Source organism: Geotrypetes seraphini, chromosome 6 (assembly GCF_902459505.1).
Source record: "Geotrypetes seraphini chromosome 6, aGeoSer1.1, whole genome shotgun sequence".
Classification (NCBI taxonomy): domain Eukaryota; kingdom Metazoa; phylum Chordata; class Amphibia; order Gymnophiona; family Dermophiidae; genus Geotrypetes; species Geotrypetes seraphini.
The window spans coordinates 232,965,630-232,988,999 of record NC_047089.1 but is presented as its reverse complement, the minus strand read 5'-3'; the positions used below and the strand labels follow the sequence as shown (position 1 = coordinate 232,988,999).

Genomic DNA, 23,370 nt, shown 5'->3' with positions numbered 1-23,370 from the left:
TGAGCCCACTAGGGAAAGAAATAAAGTACCCGTATATAGTACAGTAAAACCTTGGTTTGATAGCATAATTCATTTAGAAGCATGCTTGTAATCCAAAGCACTCGTATATCAAAGCAAATTTCAATAATGGAAACTTAGACGATTCTTCCACAACCCAAAAACTTTAATACAAAATACTGTATGTACTTGTATTGCAAGACTTTGCTTGTATATCAAATTAAAATTTAATCAAATGTTTTGCTTGTCTTGCAAAACACTTGCAAACCAAATTACTTGCAATCCAAGGTTTTAATGTATATGTAAATTGCTTTGGGCTGTACCCACAGAAAGCAATGTTACTTACCGTAACAGTTGTTATCCAGGGACAGCAGGCAGCTATTTTCACTAGTGGGTGATGTCATCCGACAGAGCCCCGATACGGACATCTTGCAAGCATGTCTTGCTTGAAGAAACTCAGAAGTTTCGAGATGCCCGCACTGCGCATGCGCCAGTGCCTTCCCGCCCGATGCTCCGGGCGTGTCTCCTCAGTTCAGGTAGCTAGCAGAGAAGCCAACCCAGGGGAGGTGGGTGGGACGTGAGAATAGCTGCCTGCTGTCCCTGGATAACAACTGTTACGGTAAGTAACATTGCTTTATCCCAGGACAAGCAGGCAGGTATTCTCACTAGTGGGTGACCTCCAAGCTAACCTCAATGGGATGGAGGGAGAGTTGGCAACTTAGGAGAACAAATTTTGTAACACAGTTTGGCCAAACTGCCCATCCCGTCTGGAGAAAGTATCCAGACAATAATGAGAGGTGAACGTATGAACCGAGGACCAAGTGGCAGCCCTACAAATCTCCTCAATCGGTGTCGATCTGAGGAAGGCTACAGAGGCTGCCATTGCTCTGACCCTATGTGCTGTGACCTTACAGGGAAGGGGTAATCCAGCCTGGGCATAGCAGAAAGAGATACAAGCCGCCATCCAGTTGGAGATGGTGCGCTTCGATACAGGTCGTCCCAACTTGTTTGGATCAAAGGAGACGAAAAGTTGAGGAGCAGTTCTGTGTGGTTTGGTGCGATCCAAGTAGAAAGCCAAAGCACGTTTACAGTCCAGAGTGTGAAGAGCTGATTCTCCAGGATGAGAATGAGGCTTTGGAAAGAACACTGGAAGCACAATGGATTGGTTGAGGTGAAATTCAGAGACCACTTTAGGCAGGAATTTCGGGTGAGTGCGGAGGACCACCTTGTCATGATGGAATACTGTGAAAGGTGGGTCCGCCACCAAGGCCTGAAGCTCACTGACCCTGCGGGCAGATGTGAGGACCACCAGAAAAACCACTTTCCAAGTGAGAAACTTTAGTGGAGCCTTGCTCAGAGGCTCAAAAGGAGGTTTCATAAGCTGAGAAAGGACAACATTTAGATCCCAAACCACTGGAGGCGGTTTGAGAGGAGGATTGACATGAAAAAGTCCTTTCATAAATCTGGAAACCACAGGATGAGAAGAGAGAGGTTTCCCTTGTAGAGGCTGATGGAAAGCCGCAATAGCACTCAGGTGGACTCGTATAGATGTCGACTTGAGACCAGACTGAGACAGATGTAAAAGATAGTGCAAAACAGAGGATAGGGAGGCTCGCTGAGGCTCCTTAGAATTGGAAATACACCATGAAGAAAATCTAGTCCATTTTTGGGAGTAGCATTGACGAGTAGCAGGCTTCCTGGAAGCCTCCAAGACATCCCTCACCGTCTGGGAAAACTGGTGCGGAGTTACGTTGAGAGGAACCAAGCTGTCAGGTGGAGAGACTGCAGGTTGGGATGAAGCAGAGACCCCTGATGCTGAGTAAGCAGTGAAGGAAGCACTGGAAGTAGGTACGGTTCCCTGCTGCTGAGTTGAAGTAGAAGGGAAAACCAAGGTTGCCTGGGCCATCGAGGAGCTATCAGAATCATGGTGGCATGTTCGGACTTCAGTTTGACTAGAGTCTTTTGAATGAGAGGGAATGGCGGAAACGCATACAGAAAGCGATTCCCCCAATCCAGCAGAAAAGCATCTGCCTCGAGGCGATGAGAAGCGTAGATCCTGGAGCAAAACTGAGGCAGCTTGAAATTGTGGGGAGCCGCAAAGAGGTCTATCTGAGGCGTTCCCCACTGAGCAAAGATCTGATGAAGGGGCTTGGAGTGGAGTGTCCATTCGTGAGGCTGGAGAAGACGACTCAGTTTGTCCGCCAAGACATTGTCCCGCCCCTGAATGTAGACAGCTTTGAGGAAGGTGTTGTGGCGAACCGCCCAATCCCAGACTCTGAGAGCTTCCTGGCAGAGGGAGGCCGAGCCCGTGCCCCCTTGCTTGTTGACATAATACATGGCGACCTGATTGTCGGTGAGAATGAGGACCACCATGTCGTGAAGCAGATGTTGAAAAGCTTGAAGAGCATTGAAGATGGCTCTGAGCTCCAGAAGATTGATTTGATGGAGTCGGTCCGCACAGGTCCAGAATCCCTGAGTGCGAAGCCCATCCAGATGAGCCCCCCAGGCATAGGTCAAGGAATCGGTTGTGAGAACCTTCTGATGAGGAGGAGTGTGAAACAGCAAACCTCTGGATAGATTCGAAGAGGTCATCCACCAAAGTAGAGACTGCCGAAGAGCAGGAGTGACTACGATGTGTCGAGTCAACGGGTCTGACACTTGAGTCCATTGAGAAGCTAGGGTCCACTGAGGAATTCTGAGATGGAGCCTGGCAAAGGGTGTCACATGAACTGTAGAGGCCATGTGGCCCAGGAGGACCATCATGTGTCTCGCTGAGATGGACTGGCGAGAAGATACAGACTGGCAGAGATGAAGAAGAGCATCCATGCGCTGAGGAGGAAGGAATGCTCGAAGCTGAATGGTGTCCAGTACCGCCCCGATGAAGGGAAGGGACTGGGTAGGCTGCAGATGAGATTTGGGAAAATTGATCTCGAAGCCTAGGCTCTGCAGGAAGCAGATCTAAGTCAAGGTCGCCGAAATGACCTTTGGAGCTGACAGGGCCTTGATGAGCCAGTCGTTGAGGTATGGAAATACCTGAAGACCCCTGTTCCGGAGTGCAGCGGCCACCACCACCAGACACTTCGTGAAGACTCTGGGAGACGAGGACAGGCCGAATGGAAGCACTCGATACTGCAGATGTAGACGTCCCACCAGAAATCTGAGGAACTTGCGGGAGGCCGGATGAATGGGAATGTGAGTGTAGGCCTCCTTGAGATCCAGAAAGCATAACCAGTCGTTCTGCTTGAGGAGAGGGTAGAGAGAAGCAAGTGTCAGCATGCAAAACCTCTCCTTGACTAGGAATCCAAAATGGGTCGCAGGTCGCCCGTCTTCTTCGGAACAAGGAAGTACCGGGAGTAAAACCCCTGGTTCAGTTGGTCCGTCGGGACCGGCTCCACGGCACGAAGCCGGAGCAAAGCCTGAGCTTCCTGGAGAAGAAGGGCGGTCTGAGTCAAGTTGGAAGGATACTCTCTTGGAGGGTGGTCCAGAGGGATCCGATGGAAATGAAGAGAGTATCCTTCCTTGATGATAGTAAGGACCCAGAGGTCGGTTGTTATGGCCTCCTAGCGATGATAAAAATGATGGAGGCGCCCTCCGATGGGAAAAACAGGGGGAGGCAGAACGAGGTTGGTTATGCCCTCGACAAGACAGTCAAAAAGGCTGAGTGGTCTTAGGGACAGCAGGCGACTGAGACTTAGGTTGACCCTTCTGGGGAGGCTGGCGCTTCGCCGGTTGCCTCGCAGGTGGAGTTTGCCTCGGCTGATAACGCCGCTGATAAATCAACGGCGGACGAGAAGGTCGAGACTGCTGAGGCTTAGGCTTCGGCCTAAGGATAGATTGGAAGGACTTTTTGTGGTCAGACAACTTCTTCGTAACAGTCTCGATGGATTCGTCAAAAAGATCCGCCCCAGCACACGGGACGTTCGCCAGGCGGTCCTGAAGATTCGGGTCCATATCAATGGTCCGCAACCAGGCCAACCGGCGCATCGCCACCGAGCAGGCCGCCGCTCGGGCTGAGAGCTCGAACGCATCATAGGCAGATTGCATTAACTGAAGCCGAAGTTGGGACAGCGAAGCAACCACTTCCTCAAACTCAAACCTAGCCTGGGATTCGATGTAGGGTGTGAACTTCCGAAGCACAGGTAGAAAAAATTCCAAGTAGGCTGCAAAGTGGAAATTGTAATTCAGGACTCGAGACGCCATCATCGAATTCTGATAGATGCGTCGACCAAACTTATCCATGGTTCTGCCCTCGCGGCCCGGAGGCACTGAAGCATAGACCTGGCCAGGATGAGACCGCTTGAGCGAGGATTCGACCAGGAGGGACTGGTGAGAAAGCTGAGGACCCTCGAAGCCTTTATGATGCACCGTGCGGTACCGCGCATCCAATTTGCCAGGGACTGCAGGGATAGAGTAAGGAGACTCGAAGCATCGCATGAAGGTCGAGGAGCTTGTGCAGGGGAAGCCGCAAGGACTCCGCCGGAGGACGAGGCAAGTGCATGGTATCGAGGTACTCCTTGGAGTATCGAGACCCAGCATCGAGAATAATGTCCATGTCATCTGCCATCTGCCTGAGGAACGATGAAAAGGACAGTTGGTCTGCCGTTGCCGGTCTGCGAGACGGACTAGAAGAAGAGGCTTCAGGCTCTAGAGAGGCCTGCGAGCAACAGGACGAGTAGAAAACCTCGGGGTCCTCGAACTCCGGGCCCGGAGGAGGAGACCCAGTCGAAGCAGCATAACCCAACCGAGGCAATTTCTTCTGAGGCGAGACGGTCGAGTGCCGAGAGGAATGCTTCGAAGAATGTCTGGATCGATGCCCCTCCCGATGCCTGGAAGGGGATCGAGCCCGTCTGTGAGAAACTGATTCAGACGCCTCCAAGGAGCAGATCGGACTCGACGCCGTCGATCGCAGAGGCGGAAGAGTCGGCGCCTCCCCCGACGCCACCCAGTGTTTGATAGGGGGTTCGGAAGAACTCGTCCTGCTTCCTGCTATGCCCAGGACTGGGTGGCCCCGAAGGTGGACGCCACACTGAGTCATGGGGCGGAGTAATCAGTTCCAAGGGAGGCAGGTCACTAAACGAGGCTTTCCTCGAGGGGATGGGCTCCAAGGGAGGCATATCACTAAGGGAGGCCCTCCTCGAGGGAATCGGTTCCAAAGGAGGCACAGCACTAACGGAGGACCTCCTCGAGGACCCGGACACCGCTCGCCGCTCCTCCTCGCCAAGCAACGAGGTCGTGCGGCGAGGAGGAGGAGGAGGGGACGGTCCGCCCCTCGAAGCCGAAGCTGGGAGGTCACCCTGGATGGTGGCAATCAGCCGAGGCCCCATGGTCTGCATGAGCTCCATGAACTGAGCCTCCAGAAGGGACCGCAACGAAGCCGATATGGAGGGATCCGCACCAAAAGGGGGCCCTTCTGCACGGTCTCCGCGCTCCTTCGGTGCTGCGTGCTTCTGCTTGCCAGTCTTCGGCACCTTGAGCACCACCGGTGGAACTGTCGGGGTCGATACCTGCTCCGAGGAGACGGAGGAAGGCACCGGCGCCGAAACCGGTGTGAACGATGCCGGTTTCAGGAGGCCCGAAGCAGCCGGGGAGGCAGAGGGCTTCGCGGAAGGAGTCGAAGCACCCGTCGATGTCGATGTCGAAGCTGCAGGATCTGATGAAGCTTCCATCTTGAACATGGACTCCCACAGTAGACAGCGGCGCTTAAACGCTCTCGCCGGCACGATTTCGGGAAGTGATCCGGTCCCAGACACTGTAAGCAGCGTCGATGAGGGTCCGTGAGCGAAATCGCGCGCTGGCACTTGCTACACTTTTTAAAACCAGTAATCGGCCGGGACATAGGCCAGAAAAGCTCCGCCGCAAGGTCAAAGGCGCGGGGCCCCAGCCACGTGGCCGACCCGGTATCGGAAGGAAAATTTTTTTTTTTTTTTTTTGAAAAAAAGAAATCAAAGAAATAAATAAATGCACAGGAGAGCCAAAAGAACTCAACCCGCGGCAAAAAAGAAGGCAAAAAAGAGATTCAATGGGCGCAAATTGAAGATAGACTTCTCAGCTCCGCGGAAGAAAAAGAACTGAGGAGACACGCCCGGAGCATCGGGCGGGAAGGCACTGGCGCATGCGCGGTGCGGGCATCTCGAAACTTCTGAGTTTCTTCAAGCAAGACATGCTTGCAAGATGTCCGTATCGGGGCTCTGTCGGATGACATCACCCACTAGTGAGAATACCTGCCTGCTTGTCCTGGGATAAAGGAAGTATATCAAATCCCCCCCCCCAAATAAACACTTGCTGCTTCCGACTGTATCCTAAAGTAATGCAGATGCTTATTAATTTTACTCCATGTCTGCTCATTTTCTGCACAATCTACCTCATATCTCTGCTGAAGGAGCTCCAGGATGCGGATCACGTGGGGTTTGCATTGTTGGTGATTCTCCACTATATCTGTAGGTGTGTGGCACAGTTCCACTTCCACTTCAGGGACAAATGCCCATCGATATCTGGAATGGAAATTCAATTCTATGTTACAGAAGTGGCGATATCTCAGCTCAGTTCTCGGTTTTCCTCGTGGTTATAAACAGGATACCCATAGGGTCCAACAAAAAGTAAGACAGTTAATGGCCTGCAACTTTAATTTTCTTGAACAAACCTTATAGAAGAATTTGTTACCACAGTGACCAAAGAGTGACACACATTACATCAAGCCTCGGTAAAACAACTGACAAAACACAGGAACCAGGACCTCTCAGGTAGATCTCCATGCAGGGCTTTCTCTTGTTAACAGACACATATGCATGCAGATTTTCTCCTGGTTACAATATACACACACACATGCAAACAGGGCTTCTACTAAGCTGAAATCAGACACACATTCAGGACTTCTACAGGTAATTCACACGCCATGCATGCACGACATGCTTCCAAAGCACTGTGCAGAGAGGGAATGATCTGTGTACAATCACACAAAAAAATCCAGTGCAGAGGACAAATTCCATATTACTCACATCTGAAACAAAGGCATCTTCTCAGGTGGAAAAGAGAGTGCTGTATCCAAGAATTTGCAAGCTGATAAATACAAGTCCAGGCTGCCCTGCTGAATGTCAGTCGATAAGGGCCCATTGCCATTAGGCAAGGGGGCTTTCTGTTTGTTGCTTTTGCTGCTGCCCCTATAGTGGGATATATTGGGAGATCAGTTCTAAGCTTAGATTTCAATTTCATTTAGCCATACAAACATTAAGAGATGTCCTTTATTCCCATTGAGAACCTCTCCAAGTCTCTCTCTTTCTCCGCCAGCATTAACTGGAACCCTCCAACCCAAGGACACTGGTGCATGGATTTCCCTTTTTTCCTGTGGCTTTGAACACTGCCTTTCCAACCCCATTAGCATCCCTATAAGGGCAGCACAGAGACACACATATAGGGCTGGTCCAAGACTATAGGATGAACTAAGAACAATAATGCATCATATAATCTACGGAAACTCAGCTGCCCCTCTCATCAAACTCCTATCCGATGCAGACTACTTGACAGGATCCAACCGAGCCTCCCCCTCAACGAAAAATCTCAAGTCCAGAAGAATTTTCCAATCCATGTTCACCTTCTTGGGAGTTGAAATCTGGAATGATCTCGCAGAGACAACAAGAACAGAAGCCGACCACGCCCAATTCCGGAAAAAAACTGAAAACTCTTCTCTTTGACAATTAATTTTTTAAGATCTCCATACGCTCTGGTTCTTTTGCTTCATACGACTAGGTCTCCTCCTCCTCCTTTCTCCCCCTTCTTCCTTACTTCCCCTCTGCCCTATCTACCCTTTGTCTTTTCAAGTCACCTAGAGCCTGTCTAGGTTTGTGCGACTCACAAATATCGGATTAGATTACCTTAGATGATACACATACTCTTGCCCCTTCCTGGCACACCCCACTCCACCTCTGCCCTCTAGGGGTCTAGCATCTCTCACCTCTTCCCTTAGGGCTAGATTCACTAAGCAAACCGATCGGTTTGCGAGCCCTTTGCGACCAAATTTCCCTCCAACCCCATTCACTAACGCCTGTAGCGATCTGATCCCTCCCCTCCCATGCAAATTAGCAAAATCCCATGCAAAATAGCCAAGCGATTGATTCACTAACAATTACTTGGCTATTTCTTTTTTCTTTATAATTCTTTATTCATTTTCAAATTAAACAACAAGTGCACAAAAGAGTATATTACAACAAATTATTCCAAAATAGCACTTTGATATCTGCCATATAAACATCTAGAAAAATCAATAACCCCCCCTACCACCCACCCTTCATCATATTTTCAATAAAAAATATACACATATTATATATCATAGTATAACATAATATGTACATTATTTCCAACTCCCTCCCCCCTTTAGTGTGCTAAAAAAAGAAAACTTGGCTATTTCGAATTGGGTTTTACTATTGGCAAACCTGACTGCAGGTTTTTTGACAGGTCTGTCTTTTTTATTCATTTTTTTCCATGGCGCAGATATTTTGCATTACACCCCATAAAAAAAAAAAAAAAAAGACAGGCAAGCCTGTCAAAAAAACGTGCCCCTCCCCGAAGAAAAAAGCAGGAGGGATGCCAACTCCCTCCTGCCATGGACGATTAAAAAAAAAAAAAAATTCCCGATGCACGAATATGGAAGGAGGAATGCCAAATCTCCCTCCTGCCACCCCAACCGGCACGGCCTTGCCCCCATGACCAGCATAGCCCTCCCCCCCGGACCAGCATGATCCCAAAAAGTTGGGAGCAGGTGATGGAGATGGAGAGTAGGGTGGGGGAGGGGCCCCTGTCACCCTCACTACACCACTGCATTACAGCAAGGGAAACTAAAGGCAGAAGGAATTTCAGTGGCTCATCAGAAAATGCGCAAAAGGTACTGAATGAACACAAAAACTTTTAGAGCATTAAGGCAGCGGTCAGCAAAGGACTTCCTTGTGTGCTAGGGTGCACTAAAAAAAATTTCAGTACTCTTTATGGCTGTCCAGTCTAACTGGAAATACATGGAACAAGCAGCACAGGCCTGTAAACTTGTATTGACCGACTCACAGGCCCCAGGCTCCTCCCACTACAAATCTAGAAGAAGGGGGAGAAGCCCTATTTCTGTGATACCAACTCGCAGCTCAGGAACCACTACCTAAGATCTCATTTTTAAAGGGATTTTCCCATAGGTAAACAGAAAACTACTTTCAAAATGGACATGGGTCCTCCATGGTGAAAAATGTACACGCTGTAGCCACAGAATTTCATCTCGTGTGAAAAGAGATCTCATGGTATTGGCTGGCCAGGGTCTTTTTCTAAGGGGAAACTCTGCAGGGCATTTTGTAACTATGGAGGCTACAGAGCATAAATCTCGAAACGCAGTCCCCCAGCTCAGCACTTGCTCACGGACTCCTCCCCTCAGACTTTGCAAAGACTTTTGGTTGCCACTGGCTGTGCCAGGATCTACTATGCAAAGAAAACAGTTCTTACTTAGATGAATCTTCTTCCTCAGTTAAATCTTCTGCCAGCTGCACAAACGCTTGGATCTTCAGAAAGAAAAAGCACATCAGAATAAGAATCTAAACTTTTAATGCTTAAACATTGTAAAGAAATTGTACTTTATATTGTCAACAGCTGATGAAATTCTACTTGTTTTGATGTCTTTTTGGCAAAAAAAATATCTACAATAACGTCAGCGCTACATATGGCTGTGACGGTAATGTATCTCCTTGCGATGTCTGGGGCGGGGTCCTTTCTCACTTGCTGGGTCGCTCTCTGCGTCCTTTTCTCGTCCTTTCCTAGCTCTTTCACGCTATCTATGGGGAAGAGGGTATGGGGAGGGAGTGAAAGTGGAGTGCCTGGAGTGTGTATGTTTGTACAATTTGTGATTTTTTTTTCTTAGCTTGGGGGATTTGGAGTGTTTACTTGTGTTTTCATTTTTGTCTTCTTATTTAAAGAGCTTTTAATGTAAAATAAAGCAAGCCTGATGTGCAGAAAAATAACGAGCCAAGTTGCGTGCCAATATGTAAATGTGTTAAACATAGCTTGCAGTAATCCTTTTACTATACATTAGGGTGGAAAATTAACTCCACCTCCGAAATCACAGTTAGCTTCACTCTTGTCGCACCACCATCTTAAGCTGAGAGCCAGTGTTGTTTGTTTGGTTTTTTATTAAATTATACATATATTACAAGTACAACTACTTGTTAAAGCAATACAGAATCATATCTAACATGAAACATATTCAAAAAGAGAAAAAAGAAAATAATAATAGCTTAGATCAAGGGTAGGGAACTCCGGTCCTCGAGGGCCGTAATCCAGTCGGGTTTTCAGGATATTCCCAATGAATATGCATGAGATCTATTTGCATGCACTGCTTTCAATGCATATTCATTGGGGAAATCCTGAAAACCCGACTGGATTACGGCCTTCGAGGACCGGAGTTCCCTATCCCTGGCTTAGATTCTTCCTTAGACCCCCAAAATATAGAGGGGGAGTGTCTAGAAATTAAAGAGAGAATAACATGTTGTATATTTTAACTTAAAAGATAAGTTTAAAAAGATATGGGGGCCATTGGCGATTTATTCTAATGATCAGACATCTTAAACACCAAAATATTAATAAGATAAGGGGGTGGGATTCTGAAGGATAATAATTGATAATTGATATTTATTGGTATATGGGCGGGAGGGGTGGGCTTCTTATATAATTATTTAATTGGAGTAATACAAATTGGTATCTGGGAGGGAGGGATGGGTTTCTTATTATTTATTTATTATTAAATAAGAATGTCAAGTGATGAATTAAGGTATTTCTGAATGAATGTTGTACACTTGTAATTTTTGAAAATGAATAAAGATATATAAAAAAAAAAAGAGGTTTAACGGCTTTTAATCCCTCAGCATTTTATTCTGTGTTTCTAACCACTGCTAATCACTTCTAACCAAAAACAATCGTAGGTGTTCGGGCTGGAACATAGTAACATAGTAGATGACGGCAGATAAAGACCCGAATGGTCCATCCAGTCTGCCCAACCTGATTCAATTTAAAAAAATTTTTATTTTTATTTATTTTTTTTTCTTCTTAGCTATTTCTGGGCGAGAATCCAAAGCTTTACCCGGTACTGTGCTTGGGTTCCAACTGCCGAAATCTCTGTTAAGACTTACTCCAGCCCATCTACACCCTCCCAGCCATTGAAGCCCTCCCCTGCCCATCCTCCTCCAAACGGCCATACACAGACACAGACCGTACAAGTCTGCCCAGTAACTGGCCTAGTTCAATCTTTAATATTATTTTCTGATTCTAAATCTTCTGTGTTCATCCCACGCTTCTTTGAACTCAGTCACAGTTTTACTCTCCACCACCTCTCCCGGGAGCGCATTCCAGGCATCCACCACCCTCTCCGTAAAGTAGAATTTCCTAACATTGCCCCTGAATCTACCACCCCTCAACCTCAAATTATGTCCTCTGGTTTTACCATTTTCCTTTCTCTGGAAAAGATTTTGTTCTACGTTAATACCCTTTAAGTATTTGAACGTCTGAATCATATCTCCCCTGTCTCTCCTTTCCGCTAGGGTATACATATTCAGGGCTTCCAGTCTCTCCTCATATGTCTTCTGGTGCAAGCCTCCTATCATTTTCGTCGCCCTCCTCTGGACCGCCTCAAGTCTTCTTACGTCTTTCGCCAGATACGGTCTCCAAAACTGAACACAATACTCCAAGTGGGGCCTCACCAATGACCTGTACAGGGGCATCAACACCTTCTTTCTTCTACTGACTACGCCTCTCTTTATACAGCCCAGAATCCTTCTGGCAGCAGCCACTGCCTTGTCACACTGTTTTTTCGCCTTTAGATCTTCGGACACTATCACTCCAAGGTCCCTCTCCCCGTCCGTGCATATCAGCTTCTCTCCTCCCAGCATATACGGTTCCTTCCTATTATTAATCCCCAAATGCATTACTCTGCATTTCTTTGCATTGAATTTTAGTTGCCAGGCATTAGACCATTCCTCTAACTTTTGCAGATCCTTTTTCATATTTTCCACTCCCTCTTCGGTGTCTACTCTGTTACAAATCTTGGTATCATCTGCAAAAAGGCACACTTTTCCTTCTAACCCTTCAGCAATGTCATACTTTAAACCCAAATATTTAATGACACACTTACAAGGGTATGTCAACAAAAAGGAGGCACCCTATGGCTAAACTCCAAGATTCAAACTGGCGGATATAAGGTCATCTGGAAATACTGGATGAAGGCAGGCATTCCCACTTTAGATGGATGTTATTACTAATGGTAAGCTGCTTGAATTTTCACAATTGCAACACAAATATGGTCTTTAATAAATCACAAAAAATATAGATGATTACAATTGAAGCAGGCCATTTAGGTAGGGTTCCCTGAATGGAAAAATCTTAGTAATCAGTATAGTTTGCCGTTTTTGTGCTTTCAGGTGGACTTTCTGGGACACCAGGCTGCTCAGTGGTACAAATTAATATCTGGATTTATGAATAAAAAACCCAAAAACTGGTCTTCGGGACATTTGGAGCATTGAGATTAAGCATCAAATTACTGCGTCTCAATGGCCACGAATTGGACTTGGAGGATGAGATGTACAGTGTCTGCATCTATGAGACAAACTTGGTTTTTTCTGTTGCATAGAGCATTTTGGACCCCGGTTCGATTACAGAAGTTAAATAGCTCTAAGTCAAATAGATGCTGGCACTGCCATCTCGAAGCTGGGACATTAGATCATTTGTTATTCTATTGTCCATTGATTCTTGCTTTTTGGAAATCAATATGGGGTCAAATAAATTGTTTGTTGGAAAATCCAGTGGCATTATCGTATGATACTGTGCTGTTTGGCATGTCAATGAGGGCTAAGAGCCAAATATCATCTAAGAATAACAGGCTTCTACTTATTATGACAGGGGTTGCCATACAACAGATTACGAGTAATTGGAAAAACTGGAAGAGACTTAATTACAGTTTCTGGTGGAACTCTTTTATGTCACATTTATAAAATGGAAAGGACTATTGCCACACAGCAGGGGAATTTTAGAAAATTTCAGGAGATTTGGGAGCTATTAACAAAATATTGTAATGATTGAATATTATTTTTCCCCTTAAATATGCATGTCCAAGGTGGGGGGAGGGTTTTTTGGTTTTGATTATTAAAGTAATGGTATATAGGAATGGGATTTATGGTAGGTTTTCTTGAATTTAAAGAATGTTATTGATTAGGGGGAGGGGGAATAAATTCTGATATGGACTTTAACAGAATATTAAGTGATGTATCTGAGTCTAAAATGTTATATATGCTGTTACACTTATTGTAAGTTTTTAAAAAATGAATAAAGAATTGGGGAAAAAAAGGAGGCACCTAATTTCTTTGTTTCCTCCCTCATTAAAAGAAATTATATGTATAAGAATGTCAAGTGCTGTATATTTTATTAGTAATGCAATGTTTTAATATTAATCACTTGTTTGTCAGTTTTAAAATGAATAAAGAATAAAAAAAAAAAAAAGAAATTATTTACATCTTGTTTGAATGGATTTTGTTAAGTCCAGGTAAATCCATGCCGGCTGACCATAAAAAAGGGAACCACATTTTTAAAAAATACAATCTCAACACAGAGATCCTGTTCAAAAACAAAATTAACCAGTAATAATAATTTATTTCCTTTTAAACCGCCCCACCAGCAGTTCTAGGCGGTTCACAGCAGAAAGCTGAAACTAGTCAGCCAGAAATACAATTTCAAAACACACTTCTACATACAATCATTAGTACAGTATCAATTAATATATTAAACAAAATATGAATGGGCTTGAGCAATCAGCGGGCCCATCCAGGAGTTCAACTTCCCTGCCTGATATTACAATGTCCTGTCCAAAAAAGTCTTATAACGACAGGCCCTTGGGATAGGGAAAATGAACATGCCGGAATTTCTGGTACATTTTGTTGAATAAGACAATTTCAAATAGGATACCAAATAAGAGGGTAATAATCCAAAAAGTGCCTTGTAACAAATACACCCAAACTTAAAAAACACTCTGGCCCCAAATATTTGAAGAGCACCTTAGAAATATATTTAGAAAGGGCACATTGACTTTCTAAGGCAATAATTGGCCATACATTTGCAGGCTCTCCTTAATATCAGATATTGAATCTTCAAGAATCGCTGTAAGATTATGTAAATCACCTTCAGGGGGAACAACTTGATTTATAGGAACACCACCTTTTTCCATATTTTTAGAAGGTAAATAATACACTTTATTTAAAGGTGGAATTAAGTCCAAAGAAATATTTGAGAGCCAGTGTTCTTAAGTCCTTCTCATAGAAGCAAAAGCTCCAAAATCCTTCCTCCCATTGCTTTACCAACAGTGGTATCATAATGTTTTTAGAGTCCTAGGGCCAAAGACTCTGAGGTGCCACCCTAATGCAGACAAGAGTAATCTGGAGCTCCCGATGGGCAGACTGGATGGGCCGTTTAGCCTTTATCGGCTGTCCTGTTTCTATGCTTACCAGCTCTGTCACCATGATTGGCCACAGTGAAGTCAGGTGCTGCGGGGAAATTCTTAGCAGCAGAACTCTAAAAAAAAGAAACATCTGGGCAGTAACCACAGAAGTTTGTCCAACACGAAGGTTTTCGGTCAGGCGTTCTGGAATTTAAAAAAAAAAAATCATCATTTAGGGTTTGCATGAAATAACTCACGTCAACAAGTAATAAAACCACAGTGTTTTAAAGACTTACTCATACACCCACCTCAACAGCTCTATAGTCCATAAAGGGGCAGAACTTGCTCAGTTAAACACGGGGATGTAAACAAAATGAAGTTTAATTTGCAAAAACAAAGAAAAACCTCAGAATAAAAAAAAAAAAAAGATGACTTAAAGCTTAACCCTTTCAGGACCAAGGGACATATTTGTCCCATAACTTTAAAATCCTATAAATTTTGATTGGGATAGTCTACAGTTCTAAATTTGATATGTACGGATTCCATATGATACTGCCTTTATGTAAACAAACTGGTTCCGACATTCATTCATTAGCGTCGTTGCCAGATTGACGAGAAGATTCACTTGCCACACTGTCCATAAGCCAGAAGTTTGATTTTTTTAAAAAAAAAATAATGATATTTCACAAAAAAAAATCAATTTTTTGGCATCTGCAAGCCCTTTTTACCATAAAAATGTCGTCAAAACCACAAAAATTGGCCTACGATCCTTATGGTCCTGAAAGGGTTAAACAATTGCACATTTCCCTTCAGACACCTTTCCTATCCCCTCTCCCCCAGTTGAGACAGCAGCGGGAACAGAGACATACTTCCCTGCTCCCCCACGGGAATGGTGATAGGGTGCTGCAGGGGAATCGACACTGGCAAGGACTTCTGCTGCTCCTCTTGAATCTCGGCCCGCAAGATGGGTGGTGAGCAAAGCACTTCTGTATCCCCCCTCCTCCTCTAAACCACAGGACGAAAGCAGAAGCATGGTCACTCACCATCCCCTCAAACTGCCATGGCACTGGAGATGGGAGTCCCGGGCCCTTGAATAGGTGATGTACCAAAAGTCATGCTTGTGCATCTTGCCAAAGGATGCATACGGACAGACTGACTCAGTGTTAGGTGCTCTCACTTGTCACGTGGATACATTTGCCCCACATGTAAAAACGAGATCGCTAGGCTTTGTTTACCAACCACAGCTTAAAGTGTGCAACTGAGTTTACCGCTTAGCACCACTTACTGAAAGGTTTGTCTGTTTCAAGTCTTGACTTTAAGCTCATTGGTAAATAATGACACAGAAATGTTAACAGCCAAATTTGGCAAGCATATTGCATTTAGCACCTGTGAAACCCTGATCAAAAAAGAACAGTGTCTGGGAAAACTCTGAAGCATCTCATTTATTTCCTGTGGTAATGCCGAGTCAAACCTCTGACACTGGCTGTTGGCAAATAACATGACAGAAAAAGAGGAGTCATCCTTTGCCCAGCACAGCTAAAAGCAAAACAAATACAGCACAAGGGATTTTACTGAAAGTTCCTACAGGAAGTCCTAACTAGGATCCTGGTTTCGGAAGAACACTGCCTTCCTCAGGGGACATACCAAACTGATAAGTTTAAGTTTATTAGGATTTTATATACCGCCTATCAAGGTTATCTAAGCGGTTTTTACAATCAGGTACTCAAGCATTTTCCCTCTCTGTCCCGGTGGGCTCACAATCTATCTAATGTACAGGATATTACAGTGGGATCTCTATTTCTTTTTTTTTAATCATTTTAACATTTACAATAAGTGACACAGTTTATAACATCCATTTGGTCTTACAACATCACTTAATATTCTACAAAACTCAATTTCAAATCCCATATCCCTCCCCTTCCCTATTCAATAACATTCATCAACTTAAGAAAACCTCCCCCCTCCCCCCATTATTGCTCTCCAAAGAAAGCAAGAAATCCCCACCCCCTCCCCCCTTTCTGGATGTACATATTTAAGGGGGAAAAGTTAATATTCAATCATTACAATATTTTGTTAATGGCTCCCAAATATCCTGAAATTTCTTAATGCACCCCCGTTGTTTGGCAATTACCCTTTCCATTTTAAATATTTGACATAGTGAATTCCACCAAAAGCTATAATTCAAGTGATCCCAATTTTTCATTATATGTCATATTTCTTGAAAAAGACCTTTAAGAACGTACTGAAAGAAGTACTGACAGACAAATGTCTAAAGAAACTTGTCAAGGAACTCTCATTGATAGAGATCCCACTGTAATATCCTGTTATCAGTTTGGTATGTCCCCTGAGGAAGGCAGTGTTCTTCCGAAACCAGGATCCTAGTTAGGACTTCCTGTAGGAACTTTCAATAAAATCCCTTGTGTTGTATTGTGACATCGGCTTTGCCTTTCTTTTGTTTTGCTTCTCCCTGTTGGCAAATAACCAAATGGCTCTGTGCAAAGAGCCAGCATCAAGAGGTTCTTAGGATGATTGCTTCTTTATTGTCCTCTTTCCCAAATATAGACTAAGAAAAATACTGCAGAAACGATGTATATTAAGCCAAGTCCTTATTTTCAACGTGGTACACCTTTGTAAAGTGGAACAGGGACCCGACATGGTCCGTGTTTCCATTGACAAATCTTCCTCAGGGGTCCGAGGGATTCAGTAAAGGTCCACAATGACGTATAAAAGGGCCCGAACCATGTGTGGAATGGAGATGCCTAGAAGCTGCGTATCCAAGCGTGGCTGATAAACTAAACTATATAACCTTAAGTTTATATACCGCATCATCTCCATGGACGTGGAGCTCGGCACGGTTTACAAGAACTTAAAATATAAGAAGAGAAGGAAAAAAAGGTTTACATGAACTTATATATAGAAGAGAAGAGTAAGGGGGGTGGGAAAAAAACTGAAAATAAAACAGCGTCCTTTCACTTTATCAGCTACGCTCGGATATGCAGCTTCTAGGCATGTCCATTCCACACGTGGCTCGGGCCCTTTTATACATCATTGTGGACCTTTACTGAATCCCTTGGACCCCTGAAGATTTGTCAATGGAAACACAGACCGTGTCGGGTCCCTGTTACACTTTACAAAGGTGTACCACGTTAAAACGACATTTTGTTGTAAAGACTTGGCTTCATATACATTGTTTCTGCTGTATTTTTCTTTGTTGTCCTACATCTACTGCAGCTCCGTTGGATTCCTTTTGGAGGGTAAAGAGAACAAACCATTTTTGCAAGCTCCCCCTTGTTATTTCTTTTTTCCTTTTAATGTTTTAACACTTTTTATTGATGACTGCACAAAAAGAAACAGAATGCAACAATAGAACTCTTGTCATCCATCCCCCCATCAATAGCCCATCAGAAGTTCCCCCCACCACCCCAAAGAACAAGAAACCAAAGTATTAATGCCTGTATAAGTATTCAATAAGACCAAAAATATAAAAACTCAGTACTGTATATTACCACCAAATCCATAAGCCTATTAACCATACCACAATGATTCTTGTATCCTGCAAATGTCGACTAGGAATCATTTCGGCTTACATAATATTAGAAATGATACAGAGGTATAGACCACATACACATGAATATGTTATAACAGGTCATAAGGTGCTATCTGGTTATAATCCAACAAACTGTAAGAAAGAGCATACAGAGCAGTGCAACCAGAAAAATCAATAAAATATACAAACACCATATATAAAACAAGTCGAAAAACTACTGGATGGACATAATTAATTGGTTGTTGTCAGTTAAGACAAATACAGGTGGAGTTACTACGGCTTTGCCCTATCTCCCATCCCTTATACATAACCATGTTGTAAATAAAAATATATAGTTTTTGAAGACCCTGGACTCTTATGGGCCCTGGAAAACCTTGTGGACGGCCTCTAAATTTCATTTCCAAACAACCCGTATTACTAACCAAATGTGTAACACTACAAGTGTCGTAAAACAATACAATATAAATTGTCCATTTGTGGTAGGGCGCCCCAGAGAACAACTGAAGAGATACAAGGGGAAACAATATCCAACCACTGTACAGAAGAAAGAGAAAGAGTGTGTTGCGCAGGGGTTAGAGCTACAGCCTCCGCACCCCGAGGCTTTGGGTTCAAATCCCTCGCAGCTCCTTGTGACTCTGGGCAAATCACTTAATCCCCTCATTGCCTCAGGTACACTAAACAGAGTTTGAGCCCACCGGGACGGTTCATAGACAACCCTGCGAAAGATAAAGGTGCGTGCCGACAACTGAGCGCAAGACGGAGGTGCGCGCTGAAGAAAATTACAGTTTTTAGGGGATCCGACGAGGGGTTTTGTTGGGGAGCCCCCCCAGTTTACTTAATAGAGATCGTGCCGGCGTTATGGGGGGTTTGGGGGGTTGTAACCGTCCACATTTTACTGTAAACTTAACTTTTTCCCTAAAAACAGGGAAAAAGTGAAGTTTTCAGTGAAATGTGGGGGGTTACAACCCCCCAAACCCCCCCACAATGCGGCGCGATCTCTATTAAGTAAAGTGGGGGCCCACGCCCCCCCGTCGGAGCCCTAAAAACATTAATTTTCTGCGGCGCGCACACCCGCGCTGCGCTCAATTGTCTGGGCGCGCCTTTGTCCCAGCGCGCTTTTGACCTGACACCCACTGGGACAGATAGGGAAATATGATAAAGTAACTGAATGTGAACCATTTAAATAATAAAACTGAAAAGAAAAGAAAAACCTCGGCTCTTTTTTCCTTTTAAAAGAGATGCTTGAAGTGCTAAGCTTGGCAGTCAAGGAGACATCAGAAGCAGAGAAGCAGAAGCACTCTTTTTGCACGGTGCAGCAAGGAGAGGCTTGTACCTTGAATCAGAGGGAGGTAAAGATGGTACTGGTCAAGCTCTCCGCTGAAGATGGAGAAGGCCTGACGCTTTAGTAACATGGCTTTCTGCTCGGAGCTGGGGAAAAGTTTCAAGGAGCTGCTCTGCATATCTGTAATAAAGGAAGTCGCATGAAACGTGACATAATGAATTAGCACATCTCTAGTGTGTTCGCATTGGGGGATTTGATTCTTAATGTATTTAAAATTATGTGGTATTGATAGATCGCACTGTGTTTGATGAAAACCACTTTGGACTCCCTTATTGGGGATAAATCAAGTTATGACAGGATTTTACACCAATCAGCCTCAATATTCGCTTTCTTCCTGTTTGAATAACTTTGGTCAATATCAATACATAGTATATGGAGGGAAATTTTATTTACAAATAGGTAATGAAATAATTAAGCAAAACAGGGATTAGTATACAAATTACTATATAGAATGAAGTTACTGTATGGAAGCTTTTATTAAAGTAATAAATAAAAATTAATACAATTAGCATAAGAATATATATATATATATATATATATCCTATATACATTACATTACATTAGGGATTTCTATTCCGCCATTACCTTGCAGTTCAAGGCAGATTACAAAAGAATTATCCAAGATATATTACAACAAGAACTTAGAAAAAAAAAAAAAAAAAATTGGTCATTTTCAAAAAGAGTAAGAAATGGGTAAAGTTATTTGTTTGGGGTAGTTGGCTTTAGTGAGAGGTGGAGTTTGAGACTTGCGGTATTATTTCTTTTTTCAGAGTTTCATGTTCCCTGCCGCCGTGGTGTGTGATCCGTGGCCGTGTTCCATTTTAGAACCCGGCGGCAGGGAACACTCTGGCCACTCCCCTCCTCCCGCTCTCATTCAACAACCGCTGCTGCTGGAGGAAGCTGCAGGCAAGCTCTCTCCCAGCGCCGGCAGAGCCGCATCATCGCCGCCCAGTACCGCTGCCGATGCCGCTCTTCAAAGGAGCCTGGTGAGAATAGCGGCCGCCTGTAACAAACTTCGCAGGCCGCTCAGCACCTCAGTAGCATTTTTCCTCTGACATACGCGATCGCGTCAGAAGAACTTGCTACTGAGGTGCATAGCGGCCTGCGAGGTTCGCTACAGCTGGCCACTATCCTCACCAGGCTGCAAACAAACATGCTGGACAGGGGGAGCAGGTAAGGGGCGCTGATGGACTGGGGAGCAGGGAAAAGGGACAGGGGGAGCAGGGAAGAAGTCCTGATGGACCGGGGGGAAGGGAAGAGGGACAGGGGGAGCACAAAAGAGGTGCTGATGGACCGGGGAGCAGGGAAGAGGGACAGGGGGAGCACGGAAGAGGTGCTGATGGACCGGGGAGCAGGGAAGAGGGACAGGGGGAGCACGGAAGAGGTGCTGATGGATGGGGGAATAGGAAAGAGGCTGCAAACGAACATGCTGGAAAGGGGGAACAGGTAAGGGGCGCTGATGGGCCAGGGAGCAGGAAAGAGGGAGTGGGAGCACGGAAGAGGTGCTGATGGACCGGGGGGAAGGGAAGAGGGACAGGGAGAGCACGGCAGAGGTGCTGATGGATGGGGGAACAGGAAAGAGGCTGCAAATGAACATGCTGGACAGGGGGAACAGGTAAGGGGCGCTGATGGACCGGGGAGCACGGAAGAGGGACAGAGGGAGCACGGAAGAGGTGCTGATGGACCGGGGAACAGGGAAGAGGGACAGGGGGAGCACGGAAGAGCTGCTGATGGACAGGGGAACAGGAAAGAGGCTGCAAACGAACATGCTGGAAAGGGGGAGCATGTAAGGGGCGCTGATGGGCCAGGGAGCAGGGAAGAGGGACAATGGGAGCACGGAAGAGGTGCTGATGGACCGGGAGGAAGGGAAGAGGGACAGGGGGCACAAAAGAGGTGCTGATGGACCGGGGAGCAGGGAAGAGGGACAGGGGGAGCAGGGAAGAGGTGCTGATGGACCGGGAGGAAGGGAAGAGGGACAGGGGGCACAAAAGAGGTGCTGATGGACTGGGGAGCAGGGAAGAGGGACAGGGGGAGCACGGAAGAGGTGCTGATGGACGGGGGAATAGGAAAGAGGCTGCCCTGTAGCCGCAAATCTAAATTACCTTCTTACAGCAGCTGGAGTATTGAAGCTGCTGTAAGAAGGTAATTTAGATTCGCTGCTACAGGGCAGGGAGGTTTGTCGGCTGGGCCTGTTGTCGGTCGATTGGGGGAAGCGCCACAAGGCTAAGGGGACCTGACCGGCTGTGCACACTCCCCCCCATGGCTGCACCGGGGCGGACAGCCCCCCCCACTTCGGTACACGACTGCCTTTTCCCTACCTGCCCTGCCGCAGCACACAGCCGACCGGAAGTCTTCCCGATGTCAGCGCTGACGTCGGAGGAAGGGAGGGCTTTGCTTAAGCCCTCCCTCTGACGTCAGCGCTGACATCGGGAAGACTTCCGGTCGGCTGTGTGCTGCGGCAGGGCAGGTAAGGAGAAGGAGAGGAGACTATGCTTGCGACCCTGGGGGAGCTCAGGCCCCCTGTCAGCTCCAGGGCCCTGAATGCAGGACTGGTAGTACTGCCCTGATGGCGGCCCTGAGCAGCAGACTTCCGCCATGCGTTTTCTCCCAGGCAGAGGTCCTCACAAGAGGAAATCTCTGGGCACTGAGCCTCAAACTTAAAATGACAGGAAAAAACTCAAATAAAAAAACCACAGAGCAGAGCAGATCAGAAGCACCTCCGAGCAACATGCTTTCAGAAGTAAAACTGAGGGGGCAGGAGCAAGCCTACTGGTAAGAAGGCAGAGTTGAAAGATAAGAGATATAGTGTTCCCCCGGGAATTCGTGATTCGCAGACTCAGTTATTCCCGGTATTTTCCGACTGCCTCTTCCGGTCAGAAAATACAGGGAATAAGTCTGCGAATCAGCCTTCTGCACAGTCGATTCCTCCTCCTCTCTCCACTCCCCTGTCAGCCAATCAGTCTTCTGCACAGCCAATTCCTTCTCTTCCTCTCCCGCCCCCGTCAGCCAATCAGTCTTCTGCATAGCTGATTCCTCCTCCTCCTCTCCCCTCCCACCCAGCCAATCAGCCTTTCAGCCTTCTGCACAGCCGATTCCTCCTCTACTCCCCCCCCCAGGAGCATATCAAGTATTATTTACTGCAACCGCCAGCACCCCAGCTGCCCTCTCCTGCCTTTTTTCAGTCTTCAAACCGCATTCGTGTTTTTTTGAAATTCGCGGGTTCCTAGAACAGAACCCCTGCAAATTTTGGGGGAGTACTGTACTCTGCCGTCATTTACTATATTTTGCAAGCATCTTGCGGGTTCAATGCATAATCCTAGTGTTCATAACTACTAGACACACTGCACTAGAATATGCCTCACACATATGTCCACCTGGTCCAGCGGTTTACACATCATGAATGACCACAATCTGAGTGCAATTGTTAAAAGGCATGACATTTGTACAACCCCCTAAATGCTGCGATATGCACTAGACAGTGGACAGGTAATTTCTCTTTTTATTCTCTATCTGGCAATCGTTAAGACAAAGCACAAACTAGGAAAAAAAAGTCATAGTTCTAAATGAAGAGAGAACAGGAAAACTTACAAGACAACACCATACTTACTCATCAAATCTTTAAACATTGTTTTCTCATGAGTCAAAAGATGGTCAATGATCGACTTCCAACTACAAGAAAGGAGAAATTAGGTTCTTATCTGCTAATTTTCTTTCTTTTAGTCTCTCCAGACCGGCACAGCTCACTGATGGGGAAGCTCCTCCATTTTGTCTGCAGCCTCATTTTGTCATACCACCCCCCATATTAGAGAGACAGGGCAGGTTTCTGCTGGGTCTTCTGCTTTGGCAGTGAGTCTTAAGGTGCCACCAGGGGTTTTTTCCCCTGGTTTTATTTTAGCCTTGTGCAAGGCTTATCTTCAGGAGGCCGGGGGTTCTGCTTCCTCCCTGGGGGCTCCTTTGCGTCCTCCTCAAAACTGAGGAAACCTGAAGAATAAGCTCCTAGAGCTCTTCCCGTAGAAAAATGCGCACCACAGATGCATCCTCGCCAGC

The 23,370-nt window shown here is 45.7% G+C and overlaps 1 protein-coding gene across 2 annotated transcripts in view; it reads right to left on the bottom strand.

The window, feature by feature from the left end:
• DOP1B (DOP1 leucine zipper like protein B) overlaps positions 1-23,370 on the bottom strand; it is a 245,892-nt gene that overhangs the window by 2,667 nt on the left and 219,855 nt on the right. For both annotated transcript variants that reach the window (XM_033947781.1, XM_033947782.1), the window contains exons 31-36: positions 22,931-22,992; positions 19,315-19,443; positions 14,502-14,638; positions 9,469-9,524; positions 6,993-7,154; positions 6,359-6,488 (exon numbers count right to left, since the gene is read on the bottom strand). In XM_033947781.1, the coding sequence (XP_033803672.1) occupies positions 6,359-6,488; positions 6,993-7,154; positions 9,469-9,524; positions 14,502-14,638; positions 19,315-19,443; positions 22,931-22,992 (676 nt within the window). The remainder of the gene's footprint in view (positions 1-6,358; positions 6,489-6,992; positions 7,155-9,468; positions 9,525-14,501; positions 14,639-19,314; positions 19,444-22,930; positions 22,993-23,370) is intronic.